Here is a 14,771-nt window from a genome sequence, read left to right on the forward strand (position 1 = left end):
TTGCCTCTATGTATATAAGTGCATCTGTAGCCTGTGTCCTACAATGTCCATGGAGGTCAGGAAAGGGTGTCAGATCCCCTGGAACTGGAGTTAAGGATGGTTGTTAGCTGCCATATGGGGGCTTGGAACCAAACCCAGGTATTCTGCAAGAGCAGCCAGTGCTCTTAACCTCTGAGCCATCTCTCCAGCCCCTACATTTAATTTTTTTTGAATTTCCTTATTTTATGTGTGTGAGTGTTTTGACTGTATGAGTGTCTGATCCCCTAGAACTAGAGTTATGGATGATTGTTAGGCATCATGTGAGCTGGGACTCAAACCCTGGTCCCATATCTCCAGGCCCTATTTTTTTTTTGAGACTTTCATTCATGAGTACTGTATTTATATCATTTCTACCCCTCCCATTCCTCCCTACAATTCACCCCACACTTCCCCTACACCTTTCAATATTCTGATCTTTTCTCTAATTATTATTGTTACACATATATATGCGTGGGGTATATATAAATAACTTACAGAGTCCATTAGTGGGGCAAGTATGTACATGTACACAAACTTCTTATGATAGAAAACATCTGTGAGATTATGAAGATAGTGCAAAGAAAATGTGCATCACACCTACTTTCCCCATTATTGGCATCTTATGTTAGTTGATATATTTGTCATAATTAATGACCCAATAGTGACATATTATCATTAAATTTCATAGTTTATTACAACTTCCCTGGTTTTCACTAAGTATCCTGTTTCGTGCTGAGACCCCATCCATAACTCTTTATAATAAATCATCATGTGTCCTTAGACTCCTCATGGCTGTGACAGTTTCTCAAACTTTCCTCAATTTTCATAAATTTCACAGTTTTTAGAATGTTTTGTAGACAGTTCCTCCCATCAAAGTTAATGTTTTTCCCACTAGACTGGGGTTCCAGGATGCGAGATGACCAGGGACCTCCTTCTCATCACATTCTATTAATATGACTTATCACTGACAATGTGAATCTTGCTCACCTTGCAGAAGTAGTGTTTGTCAGGTCTCTATACTGTACAGTTACTCTTTTCTTCCTTCCATCTTATACTCTTGGAAAGGAAGTCACTGTGCACACCCCACTTAAGGAGTAAAGCGTTATATCAACCTGCTTGAAGGCAGAGGATCTCCATGAAGCACTGGAATTCCGCATTGGAAATGTATCTGTTGTTCCTCATTTATTCAGTCATTTTATTTATAATACTACAGATGCATGGGTTCCTATACTACGCTAATAATGGCCCAACTCATTTTGTTGTTCCAGTTGTTCCAGCTTTGGCCACGGGAAGCTCTTTCAGTTAACGCCTATGCTCCCTTCATACTTGAATATTGTAGAATTCTTCAAGGCATTTCCTCACTTTCTGGCAGTGTAAAATGTTCTGGGCTCATCTTAAACGTTTCCTGCCCTAGTCCTAGAATCAGTCATGTCGCTAATGAATGTTGGTTCCTATATAGGAGAATAGTGTTAGAAATCAAGATGTCAGTACTAGATGACCACACCCATCTAATGTGTTCCCTTTTACTCTCCATACCGGAATAAACTGCTAGGGCGCCTCATGAATGCTTGGCTTCTCACTCATGTCGGACTTCTAACATTCATAATATCATTGTCTGGCATGTTTCTCAGACCTCTAGGGAAGCATATTTGTAGCAGCACTCAAAACATAGTTCAGCCATGAAGGCCAAGGGCAGTTTATGACCTTGAAGATCAGATAGCATTGAATGAACTAAAAACCCTCACACAAGGGTTCTTTGGATTGTTTGGTTCGTGGAGGAATCCCTTGAGGAAGGTTGCTTTCTACAATCAGGAAACACTTTCATTGGAGTACAGAAAAGACATATGGGCAATTAGATTCCCAGCTGTTTAAATATCTACAGATAAATATCTCTGTGTCAGCCAGGAGGTGGTCTCTAGCGCATTCCCACAGAGAGATCCAACCATGCTATCCAATATTTTGATCAGCAGTTTACACGGACTTGGAGAAACAAGTTTCTCAAATTTGCAGATGCTGCAAAGCTGTAAATATGATAAAGACAGAACTTGAAGTCAGATAGCCTAACACGCACTCATTCAGGCTAGAAACAAGAAGCAATGTTAACAGGGTAAAAATAAAGTTGTGCAATTAGGTTTTTGAAATCTCTTGCATGAGGGTGGGAATAATTACTTGGCACTACTTCACGAGGAAAATATCTGAGGACTTTCAAGTAAGCCAACAGTGTCCAGGACTACCAGAGAAGTGCTGCCTGTTTGGACTGGAGTAGGGGGCATGCCACACTCAGATTCAGTACTGTAATTGTCGGCTCTACTGTCCACACAATGCCAGGATCCTTACTGTCATCTCAGAACACCATATCTTTTCCACCATGTTTTTAAAGTTTGGATTAAGTTTTCATATACATAGTTATGGGGTACAATAGAACATTGTGATACATATGTAATGACCAAAATCAGGGTAATTAGCATATGCATACATCAGTTATCTCTTCTTTGAGTCGAAAGTATTCAAAACCCTCTGTTCTAAGCTGGTCATGGCACATGGCTTTAATCCTAACACGTGAGAGGCAGAGGCAGGTGGGTCTACCTAGGGAGTTCTAGGTCAGCCAGGACTGCATAGTAAGACCATGTCTCAAATAAACAAACAAAAAAACATATCTCTTCCAGCTACTTTTAAATAAAAAATGACTCTTAGCTGTGGTCACCTTAATGTGTTCTAGAATATTCTAGAACTTATTCCTCCTATCCTGCTGTACTTGAAAACGCTACCCTTTCCTTCCTCCACCTGCCCAGGAAGCACTATTTCACTCTCTGCCTCTATGAGATCCACACATTTAACTTCCACATATGAATGAGAACACGCAAGATTTGTCTTTCTTCTAAGTACCACATTGTCAACATATAGTAAACTTTTTAAAGCATGTGTTCAAAAGAAGACAACTGGAATAATGGCTAGAACCATGCTATTGTGTACCGAGGGTCTGAGGGAATTAGAGGGGATCAGCCCACAGCATGGAAGTGAAGGTGAGCTCATATGTATGCCGTTGGGAAAGGCAGACTTGCCTGTTTTGTGCAACTTCACAAGACAGGTCTCAGGCCAATGGGAACCAGGTACAAGGAGGCAGATGGTGCATGAGGCTAGGAAAGCACTGCCCAGCAATTACAAATAGTCATTATTATGTCACGCCTCAGCAACAAGCTTCGATAATTCCCTCTACTAGAGCAGGAGCTAGTGGGAACTCCAAAGATGAGTTGAAGGTTGGCAGACCAGGTCACTTTATGAGCATAGCTATTTATTCACTGGTAATATAGTTATAGAGTTGATGTTTAAGTATATTTGGTCAAATTACAATAGTGATTTGCTTTTGCATTTTCTCCCATTATTTTCCAACCTTCTCAGTTTTCAGAAAAGCAAGAATCCAAATGAGAAGGTACAGGAAAATTCAACCATCTCTTGAAAACATAACTATCACTAAGTGATTAATTATAAAGTCCAAAAATATGTCACTTTATAGAACAGAACACTAGCACAGTTGGAAAAGCTATGTCATGTATTCCGTAATGGAAAGATTACTTGGTGAACGTTAGACCATGTCTTTGGCCTCTCTCCTTCTATCAATTATGGAGGAACTCCCATAACTGTAGAGTTACAAGAATGTGGTCTGTTTCTCAATCTGTGTTTTGTTTTCATTTACATCTGTGCATGTTTCCTAGTCTGGGGCCACCTGTCCCTGAACAGCTGGAAGCAGGCGGTATGTTCAAGAACTCTAAGCCAAAACACATTAACTTGTGATTCTTGATACTGCCGGGAGTGGCTGCTGACTGTGGGAATCATCCTTTTTTAACATTTGCACAGCTGTATGTTCTAAATCACTGGAGGAAAAATGTTTCCTATGAAAAATGCATTATGTCTTTAGACCATAAAACTTGTCGATTCCTCACCCACAATTGTTCTCACAGGTTACGGGCCAGTGTCAGTGCAAACCAGGCCATAGTGGAATACACTGCAATGAGTGTGAGGAAAATTATTACAGTGATCCATCTGGGCAATGTGCTCGTAAGTACTGGAATGCTAAAAACACAAGTGTGGTCGGTTAGACCTACCATGAGTGTGTGCAGACCAAATGGGTTTCAAATTCCTTTATTTCATTGGTTTTCAGCAATGTGAACCTAGAAAATGCACACCGTTTCATCTTTGTTTTGAAAAGAGTATTTTTATAATCCTATAAAGATTGATTTTTCTATATTAAAACAGTTAACCTATGTTAAGTGTTAGTCCAGATTCAAACTTATAGCCTTTATTAAAATCTCTGAGTCATTATAAGGGAACAGGCCTCTGGAGTCATCTGAGATTTACAGCCAGATTTCTATTGGAAAGCTGTTGAAGAAAAGCAACCACTCTGAACTGAAACAGACTGAGAGAGATGTAACAGGAAGCCAGAGATGTGTCTTCAACATGGTTCCCATGACTCTGGGTCTATCACATAGTCATTTATTTATTGACAGATATTCACAGAATGCCTGTTGCGTACTGTAATAGAATTCTATAGCAAGATCCTCCAAGAATTTGTGGTCCAGTGCTTTTCATCCCATGTGTAAGCCCCAATTGTAGGATTAGGGCAGCCTTTTCCAATTCAACTTTCTACAGTGAGGGAAATGTTCAATATGTATGCTATGCAATGTATGAGCCATTAGTCACAAGTAACTATCAAGCACTTCAAGTGTGGGTACTCAGGTGAGGAGTGAAGTGATGTATTTCTGAATTTTATTTATTTAAACTTTAATAGTCACATATGGGGCCAGTGGGGTGCCTCAGTGGGCAAAGGAAACTGCCACCAACCCTGACAACCTGAGTTTGATCCCCAGAACCTACATAGTGGAAGGAAAGAACCAACTCCCTGCAAGGTGTCCTCTGACTTCTTTCTATACATGCACCATGGCATGGTGTATTTCTGCATACACACACATACATACATACATATATACATAAATGAGAAAAAACAGTCACATGGTTAGTAGGCATCATATTGGACAACATCATATTGGAATCTGTTCTAGAAGAATTTCTTTAAGTATTTTATTTATTATTCTTATTTTATGTGTATGTGTGTATTGCCTGCATGTAGGTAAGTGCGCCCATGTCATGCAGTGCCCTCAGAGGACAGAAGAGACTGTTGGATCCCCTAGAACAGGAATTACAAACAGTTGTTAGCTGCCATATGGGTGCTGGGATTCGAACTCAGGTCTTCTGCAAGAACAATCCGAGTTCTTAACCACTGAGCCATCTCTCCAGCCCAGCAGACAGAATTTTTACATTTCCACTTAAAGTCAGCTTCCAAAGAAAGTCAATGGGGTCAAATATGAAATTGTAAATCATGACCATCCCTACATTGTCTCATGTGGAAAACCTTCCCCGTTCCTGTGCAAATGTGTTCCTGCAGCTGAAAATATCATGATCATTCCCTTGACCCATTCAACTATGTGCCCTTAATTTTTTTCTCCAGGTCACACTTAACCCGGTCTTCTATAAGAAATTTCCATTTTAAAACCAGGGATGAGGGGCCAGTGAGATAGCTCAGTGGGTAAATGTGCTTCCAGTCAACCCTGACAACCTAAGTTCAATCCCTTGAGCCCACATGGTGGAAGGAGAGAACCAACTCCCACAAATTGTCCTCTGACCTCCATATACACACTGTGGTATGTGCGCGCACACACACACACACACATATACAAGAAAAAAAACCTATAAAAATTATTTTTAAAACAACCAAGGAGGAGGATTGAGGATGGTAGAGCACTTGCCTAGCGTTTCAAAGACCTGGTTTGGATCCTCATCACCGAAAGTAAAAATTTTTTAATTTTTATTTTTTTTTAAAAAAAGAGGAATTTAGGGAAGGAGTTGGGGTGAATATGATCAAAATAAATTATATGAAATGTTCAAAGAATTAACAAAATACTTTTAGAAGGAAGTATTTGGGCTCTTAAAAAATCAGATCTGTCTTAGCATCTTTCCATGTGTCCCTCTAACATTTTAATAGTTTTATTTCATAAAAATACTTCACCTTCATAGTGAAACAATAGGGGAAACTTTACAAATGCCCAGCTTGGAACACAGACCCCATAAGATACTGAGGAAAGAGTATCTTCTAAGCAGAACAAGACCCCCAGCTGGGGAGTGGCATAATGATGCTCCAAAGCTTCCTGTTGAGGCCTGTGAGCCAATCTGAATGTTCCATGACATTCATTCAAGCCTTGTGTGTGACTCAATTTTTATTATAATTAGCATTATTAAGACTATAATTCTGTCCTTCTTCATTGGCAGTATTTATACTCAAGCTACCCAATACCTTTTAAACTTTCTTCACTAAATCCAAAAACATAGGCTAGTGACTCCTAACCTTTTAGAAATTTCATTAACAGTAACATCTTCAGTCTCAGTCAGAAACCTGTTCAAATAAAGTGCTGTGTGGCATCAGCTATTTTCTTTTATTAAGACAAAATGCACTGAACTTCTCCTCTCTCCCATTTTTTAAAGAATAAACTAATCTTACATAATGAAAGACAGGCAGGGTCAGCACCCTGGGTCTTCTAAGAAGCAGTGTCAACGTGGGATTGCTTAGTTGTGTCATATCTGAAGCAGCCTGGGAGGTGACGGCTATAGTCACTAGTGTGCTGTCTGCCATTAAATCCACGTGTCACTCAAATAGATGAAGACTCCATATGTACACTCACAATAAAAATTTCTTTTAATCTTTTCCATATAGAAACCATGAACTGATTTGCTGATGGGGCACACTGTATTTTAATAGCTATTGCACAGATCCCTGAAAACATATTGTCTTTAAATTGTCACCTTAAACGTGAGTTGGGGAGACTTCCAGGAGAGAGGAGAGGGCTTGACTCCTGCGCTATGCATGAACAGACTGAGTCACATTCTCTGCTCTTTCTCTTCCTTTTCAGCATGTAATTGCAACAAGGAAGGGACCCAGAAGCCTCTCTGTGACCCAGACACTGGCATGTGCCACTGTCGGGAGGGTGTCAGCGGCCAACAGTGTGACCGCTGCGCCCGGGGTCATGGCCAGGGATTCCCCGCTTGTCTTCGATGTCACTTATGCTTTGATCAATGGGACCCCACCGTTTCTTCCCTCTCCAAAGCAGTGCAAGGGTTAATTGAGCTGGTTACTAACATGGAAGATAAAAGAGAGACCCTGCCTGACTGTGAGGTGGACTTCAAAGTCCTCAGAGCGAACATGTCTACCATAGAGAAGATTTTGAAACATCCTGCTTTATCATCTGGGGAATTGTTGAAAGCCAAAGATTATTATGAGTCTGTGAGGTAAGATTTATGCTCAAAGAATATATAACTCCTGGTTGACCTTTGATTCCTACTGCGTTTTTACATCCTTGGCCTTCAGCTTAAAAATGTACTTACATTGGCTTTAGAGAAGTCATCATTGTTCATCTAATAACCAGGCTTTTGTGCATGTGTATGTAGTGTGCAAGTGTGTGTGGATGTTTGCATGTGTGTGGGTACATATGTATGAGGGTACACATGCACATGTGTACATTTATGTGGAAGCCGGATTGACATCAGGTGTCTTCCTCAGTCCTTTTCCATTTTACATATGGAGGCAGGGTCTCTTGCTGAACCTGGACCTTGCCCATTGGCCAGTCTATCTAGCAAGCTTATCCCAGGAATCTCCTTCCTAGGATTACAGGTGGGCTACTACACACACCTGGCTTCTTTATGTGCCAAGGATCCAAATTCTTATCCTCATGTGTGTATGACAAGAATTTTTTTCTGCTGAACCATCTCCCTCCCCCATAACCAGACTTTCAATAATGTTTGTTGACTCTTCTTGCCTGCTTAGGATTATTTTTTTTTCAGATGCCATTAGTTGTAGCAAAAAGACAATGGTTAAAAAGTTAATTGCAGAAACTGGAAGTAACTCAATGGGAGAGTGCTTGCCTAGCACACATGAGGCCATGGTTTGATTCTCAATACTTTTAAAACAATAAAAGTAAAATAAAAGTTTCCTTGAGAAACCCAAACCAAGGAAAGCTGAATGTCATGGAAACAGTCTGCAACCATTGCCCTCAGAACGCACACCTTACCTAAGGCACGTGAAATTAGACATATCATAGTTTCTAGTACAAATAATGTGCTTTCAATGAAGCACTCAAAGAATATTGGCCAAATCTTCTTCCGAGTCTTCATTTTTAGAAGTCATACATTATACATGTTATATTGTAGCAAACAGGGCCATTCTTACAGAATACAATATCATTTTTATTATGCAGTACCAAATCATTTTTTCCATTCATCAATCATTTCTCAAGATTATGTTGGTTGCACTGGGCCAGGGGTCAGCCAACTAAACCACAGGTCCAATCCAGCACAGCTCTTGTTCTTGTGGATGAAGTTGCACTAATTACAACCACGCCCACAACCATGCCATGTTGACAGCTCCCTGGGGCTGTTCTCCCTCTGCAGTAGCAGAGTTTTGTAGTGATAACAGATACCTGGAATCCTGAGGCAAACCTTGCCAACCTGCTCCAAGCAAAACCCAGAATGACTTGGGTGTGTTTTTTCCCTCATAGAAGCAGAGTCTACCAAGATTCCCCCAAAATGAGGTTCTATGGAAAAATATCTCTCCTCTTCAAATAGAAGTTCTGGAATTAAGGATCTTTACCCAAACATCATCAATAGGAATATATGCCATAAATATATAGTAATTGCTTTTAAAAAGTTATATGAGGGCAGGGCTAGAGAGATGACTCAGTAAAGAGCACTGGCTGCTCTTGCAGAGGATCCAGATTCAGTTCTCAGCACCCACATGGTGGCTAGCAATAGTCCTTCACTCCTGTTCCAGGAGATCCAACGCCCTCTTCTGACCTCTACAGGTATTGCAGGACAGAGGTGCATTTACCTACATGCAGGCCAAACACATACCAAAAATATAAATAACTAATAAGTAAATAAATAAATCATTTTAAGTTATACGAGAGAGAAGACACAGCCTACCTGTATATTTCAGAGAAAGGGCCACCACATTATCAACACAGGGCTCAGTGAGATCATGTGAAAAGTGGTCATGTAAAAAGAACAAGTACCCACTTGTTCTACCCACTCAATAACTTTTACTCTGCATGACTTGGTTCCTGTGTAATCAGATCTCCCCACTTCTTAACAGATACTAGACATTTAGATTTTCATGGACATAGCCTTGTTGAAAAGTACAGGAGCAACTCAAATAGCACTTGAGGTTTTTGTTTTGTTTGTTTTTGTCTTTTTGAGATAGGGTCTCCCTATAACCCCAGCTGGCCTGGAACTCGCTATGTAGACCAGGCTGGCCTCAAATTCACAGAGATCCTCCAGCCTCTGACTCTCAAGTGCTGGAATGAAAGGCGTGCACCACCACACCATGCTCCAATAGCACTTGTAAATCATACTGTGTGGCCCAAGGTAAACATACCTAAGGGAGAGCTTTAGGCTGTAGACCCCTGCTCTGTGGTTATAGATACTAAGAAAATATCAATGTGGCACCAAGAAAGAATGAGCTATAATGACATCCTGAACACAGAGAACTGCAGGAGCTCTGAGCAGAGCTAGAGAGGGCAGCATGGAGAAAGGCATCATGGGGTCAGACAGGGGATGAGCAAACGATGGCTGCTGAGCCCCACCAACCAGATACCAAGATGCCTGTCCCCTGGGCCCCCTGCTGAGGCCCTGGTGCTGTCTGGTGGCCAGCCAAACACCACCTCCCCTCTGCAGCTTCCCCTCATCTTCTCAGAGACAGAGTTCTGTCTTCTCTTCCCTCTTCCCTCCTCTTTGTGCTCCTTCTCCATGGCCTCAGTGGGAGATTCTCCAGAGCTTTTCCCATGTGTTCCTTTCCCAGGCCAGCTGTAGTTACACAACAAATATATGCTAGACAAACTGTCAAAGGAGATTGGGAAGACAGGGAAAGGAGGGCACCCTGAGCATAAATGTACAAGTCCAAGTGCCCTGGTTCAAGTCTGCTCACTAGCTGTGTGACTTTAGACAAGTGCCCTGGCTTTGGAAGCTGCATTTTCTTCATCAAAAAGAAGAATACCTCTACTTCATAAGGTTCTTGGGAGGATTGCACAAGCCTTAGCCTTAGCATGGTGCCTGGCACACAGTAAGTGCTTAAGAAATACCAGTTGTTGCAACAATAGCTGTTTGTAGCTGTTGTTATTCTTAGCTTGAAGAATTATAGCCCTGACAGTTGGGGCCTGAAAGAAAAGTCTGTAGACGAGAAAAGTCTAGGGAGCATTAGTTAATTCTTGTGTGGCTTCAGCTGCATCCTTTAAGATTTGCATGAAGTTGTCCCAATCAAGAAGGGCATGTTCACTATCCACTTGAACCAAAGGATCATGCTGAACCCAACAAACCAAAGTGGGGCAAAAAGGCATGCCCCATCAAAGAGGAAGGTGATCTAAAACAAATACCCAGCATCTGCTCAGCAGTAAGGAAATCTCTTTGCCAATTGTGGAAATTTAAAGTTAATACCATACAGCAGTAAGTCTAAGGACTTTGTTGAAGGTAGATTTATTCTAAATGAAGAACTTCTTTTAGCCTAGGCTGAGTAGGGTGTTGTTTTCTGTCATGTGTTGAAAGCCAAATGTAGACAAGCTCTTGAAGAATAATTTAAATGAACCATGTCTGAATACATGTTTTGAGATGGAAGATGAAGAGAGGGCATAAACAGCTGAAATTGAAAGATAGAAAAAATTTTATCCTATTAGACTATATATGCTGGTCATAGCTTAAATGAGTGTTGGAATATTCCAGGAAGTCAAATTAAGAGGAAAGAGGTGAGCCATTAACAGAATTAAAAACACAGATGAAAAATACAGTCTTCTCATTGAGGACACCTAATAAAGATCATTTTGTGGCATTTTTTTCCATCAATATATCAAATATAACACAAGCTTTAACTACATTTACACTCACTTTCTCCTTTAGGAAACAAATCATGCAGTTAAGTGAACAATTAAAAACAGTACACGAGTTTCAAGATCTGAGAGAAATCACAGCAAGATTAAGGAATGAAACAGACATCTTGCTTGAAAATCTTCAGGAGGAAATCAATATGCAGTCCAGAGCCCTTAATGCAAGCATCATGGGTAAGAGCAAAAATATGCTTTGACTGTTTCTGCAAGAAGTTGGATGAACTCTATAATGCATTCCATTAGTGAGTCACCCCAGGCTTACCACGATAAAGCCCGAGCACTTCACAACATGCAAACACACCCATTGAAGGTATTATTTGTACGTGGATAACTCAGCTTTTTAAACATTTCAGAGCCTGAATAGCATTTTCCCCAAATAACAAATAAAAGTAACAGTGACTAATACTAACAGATACTAAAACATAAAATAATGGAATGCTAAACCCTGTAAGGAATAATTAGTAACTTGGGAATTCTAATGGGCTAGGAAGATAGCTCAGCAGTAGAGAGCTTGGCTAGCATGTACAAGTCCCTGGGTTCAATTCCCAGCATTGCAAAATAAAATCAAGAAAAATTCTAATGTGTCCATAAGCAAATGAAAGAGATGAGTTTCCACACTTTTCTGGGTATGAGCCACTCTGTTTCCAGCAGCCAGTTCCAGAACCCACAAATGTAAAGGAATATGAGACAAAAGGAAGCCAAGCTACACATGACATTCCTCATATGAACGTTGTTGGAACTGGAGTCATACAGCATTCTGGAAGCCATTATTCATATTGCGTGGTTGTTAAAACTGAGTATGGGGCATGACAAGGCTAGTGTGGAGGAGAAACGGAGCTCAGTAAAACGGATTCGCTCACCTCCTCTTGAAGATGATAGCTGTTACTACCAAGAGAGATGGTATCGAGTGTATTCATGCCTACCCCCATCTAACTGAGCGGTAAAGGGAAAATACACACAAGACATAAATAATGGCTGGTTTGCCTTGCTGTGTGCCTGTTTTTCAAAGAGAGGGGGGGAAATGTAAGTAGCAGTTAGGAAGCCTGATTTCCCTAAAGGAATACCTAAGTTTAGAGAAATAAATTGTCAAAGATCTATTAATTATGCTCAATAAAAGTCATCAAAAGAATAAGGGATTTACTCTGGTTGCTAATATGCAGTAAGATACCCAGTGTACCAGCTCAAGATCCATTGGAGGTCACCCAAGCCGAGCAAAATAAAGTAACACTGCCCCCATATTAGTCCTCACAAATTAGTGGTGCATTGGCTGTTCCTAAGGTTTTTTGAGATGCCTGACACCACTGGGCAGTAGAGCCTAGGTGATAAATACAGCTAGCAGCTGTCCTTTGATTATTCCCAGACCAGAGTTGGAACACCAGCCACTACTGCTTTGGAAGCACAGAAACAAGAAGTGGATTCTTCCTGGCTTTGTTAGGAAAGGCTTCAAGAAAGAGACTGCAATGCAAGAGGGCCTTATAGGATGGAGATAAATCTTCAGATAAATAAAATCGTAAATAATCTCAAGCAAACAGAACATGTTTTTAAAATTTTTGTTTTCCTGATCAATGAAAAGCATTGTATGTTTGGTTATTATATATAATTGGAGATTGGCAGTGTAAAAACCAGAAAGATTTAAAGGATAAGACATGTTATCTCACATTTGGATTATGGTTATACAGAGAGCAAAACTCAGGACCTCAGGACCCTGGCTAGGCCTCGTAGTTCCTAAGTTATGGAGTTATAGTTTAAAAGACTAATGAATCTGTGTTTTATTATAGATGTGGCGCAAACGTGCTTAAGAACACAGGCTCCAGAGTCAGACTGCCTGAGGTCTGCCTGGCTTCAGCTCTTACTGTCACTAAGATCACAAGCAAATAGCACCTCCTCAGAATCTCAGCTTTCTTACTTGTGAAATGAGGGTAACTGTGCTAGTGTGCACTTCACAGTGTTTCTGAAGAGTGAGGAAGAAAGTTGAAGGGCAGTATAGGCATTCGGGAATCACTGAGCTGGCCTGAGATACTGTCATAGCCCTCAACATCAGTGTTCTACAAACTGCAGAAATCCTGCCCAGACACTGTTTTTGCAAATAACATTTCATTGCAATATAGCCTTACATATTGCTGCCTTCATTCTAGAATGACAGTTGAATGACTGTTGCAGAAACACTATGCCCAGAAGAGCCTAAAACATTCATTCTTTGTCCTCTACAAAAATAATTTGTCACCATGCATGGTGGCACATGCCTTTAATCCTAGTATTCAGAAGGCAGAGGCAAGCAGATCTCTATGGGATCAAGGCCAACCTAGGCTACATAGTGAGTTCCAGGCCAGCTGGGGCCATAGGGAGACCCTGTCTCAAAAAACAAAAACAAAATAAATACAACCCTCAAATAATTTTTCAACTTCTGTTCTATATAGTTAAGTGAACTTAGCTGGGTTATCACTGAGAAATTGCATAGTACTTATACTTAGCACCTTCTATCTGTAGCACATTTCATACACTATTTTCATATTATCTCAATCCTCACAAATTTTCATTACCAATTTACATCATGTAGGACAAAATCTAAGAGATTACCCAGTCTACTCGAAAATATACCTATGCCTAGAGAGTAGAGCCAGAATAATTCAACCCTGTGGACTGTAATGTTGAATCGTTGAATCTATACATCCATATCTATCAAACCGCATCTAATCCTCCCTAACTACACCAAAATTCAAGGAAGTACATCTGAAATATTTTTTTTCAGTAAAAGTTAAGTCCAAGACAAGGGCCACATTGTGGAATGATTATCCTGATAAATGTATTTATTTGTTTTTCACAAAATTTATCTTATGTCAATTTGTATAGATGCCTCAGAAAACATCAAGAAATTTTACAACATATCAACAACTGCTGAAATGAAAACTAATGAAAGTAGCTCCATCGTAAATAACTCTGAAAATACCAGGATCAGCTCACTTACTGTTTTAGAGACACTGACCTCAAAAGAAAACTTGTTGGAAAAATTAAAGCAGATTAAGATACCAGATATCCAAGTATTGAATGAAAAGGTAAATATTCATTCTCCTACAGAAAAAGTTTGTGGTTTCTACTTGGTATGCAGATGTACTCAATTGCATTGCCCTATTATAGTTTTTATTTTTATTTTCTAAATTTATATTTATAGACACTCCCTGGTGGTCTAGTAGTTAGGATTAATTTATATCTATAGATATGTATGTATATAGAACACAAAAAATAGCTAATATATCTTCTGATGTGTAATATATAAATAACATAAATATGGTTAGTTATGTGTTATTTCTTCAAGGATTCATGACTAAGAATAAGGACTATTGCTTGATTTTATTACTGTATATTATTTACTGTTTCCAAAATGTCCCAGCAAATGGACATTTGTTCCTCTTGCCTCACTTTAAGTAAACAATATATATTTTTAAAAATCAAAAATTGAATTAACAAGGAAAACCTAAAATTTGATTATTTTCTAAAAGAACACACGAAGATAAAAATGATAGATTGGGGGCTAGAGAGATGGCTCAGGGGTTAAGAACAGTGGTTATTCTCCAAAAGCTATCAAAATACCTGAAAGCAAATCCTGAATCTATCACTCTAGAGTCCAGCCTTGGAAGACAAAAGAAAAATGAGGAGGAACCCAATAGAGGAGGGATGCTTTTGGAAGCCCTTGTCAAGAAATTCCAATGGACTCTCATATGAACCTTTGAAAATTGCCCTGGTCTAACTTTTTTTTAGCTTTCTGGCTCGAACTTGTAATGC

The 14,771-nt window shown here is 39.8% G+C and overlaps 1 protein-coding gene across 1 annotated transcript in view; it reads left to right on the forward strand.

The window, feature by feature from the left end:
• Positions 1-14,771, forward strand: part of Lamb4 (laminin subunit beta 4) — a 100,461-nt gene that overhangs the window by 64,028 nt on the left and 21,662 nt on the right. The window contains exons 23-26 of the mRNA XM_008830711.2: positions 3,978-4,074; positions 6,978-7,353; positions 11,005-11,165; positions 13,842-14,044. Coding sequence (XP_008828933.1) covers positions 3,978-4,074; positions 6,978-7,353; positions 11,005-11,165; positions 13,842-14,044 — 837 coding nt within the window. The remainder of the gene's footprint in view (positions 1-3,977; positions 4,075-6,977; positions 7,354-11,004; positions 11,166-13,841; positions 14,045-14,771) is intronic.

The sequence above is a fragment of the Nannospalax galili genome, unplaced genomic scaffold (assembly GCF_000622305.1).
Source record: "Nannospalax galili isolate Female #2095 unplaced genomic scaffold, S.galili_v1.0 scaffold312, whole genome shotgun sequence".
Classification (NCBI taxonomy): Eukaryota; Metazoa; Chordata; class Mammalia; order Rodentia; family Spalacidae; genus Nannospalax; species Nannospalax galili.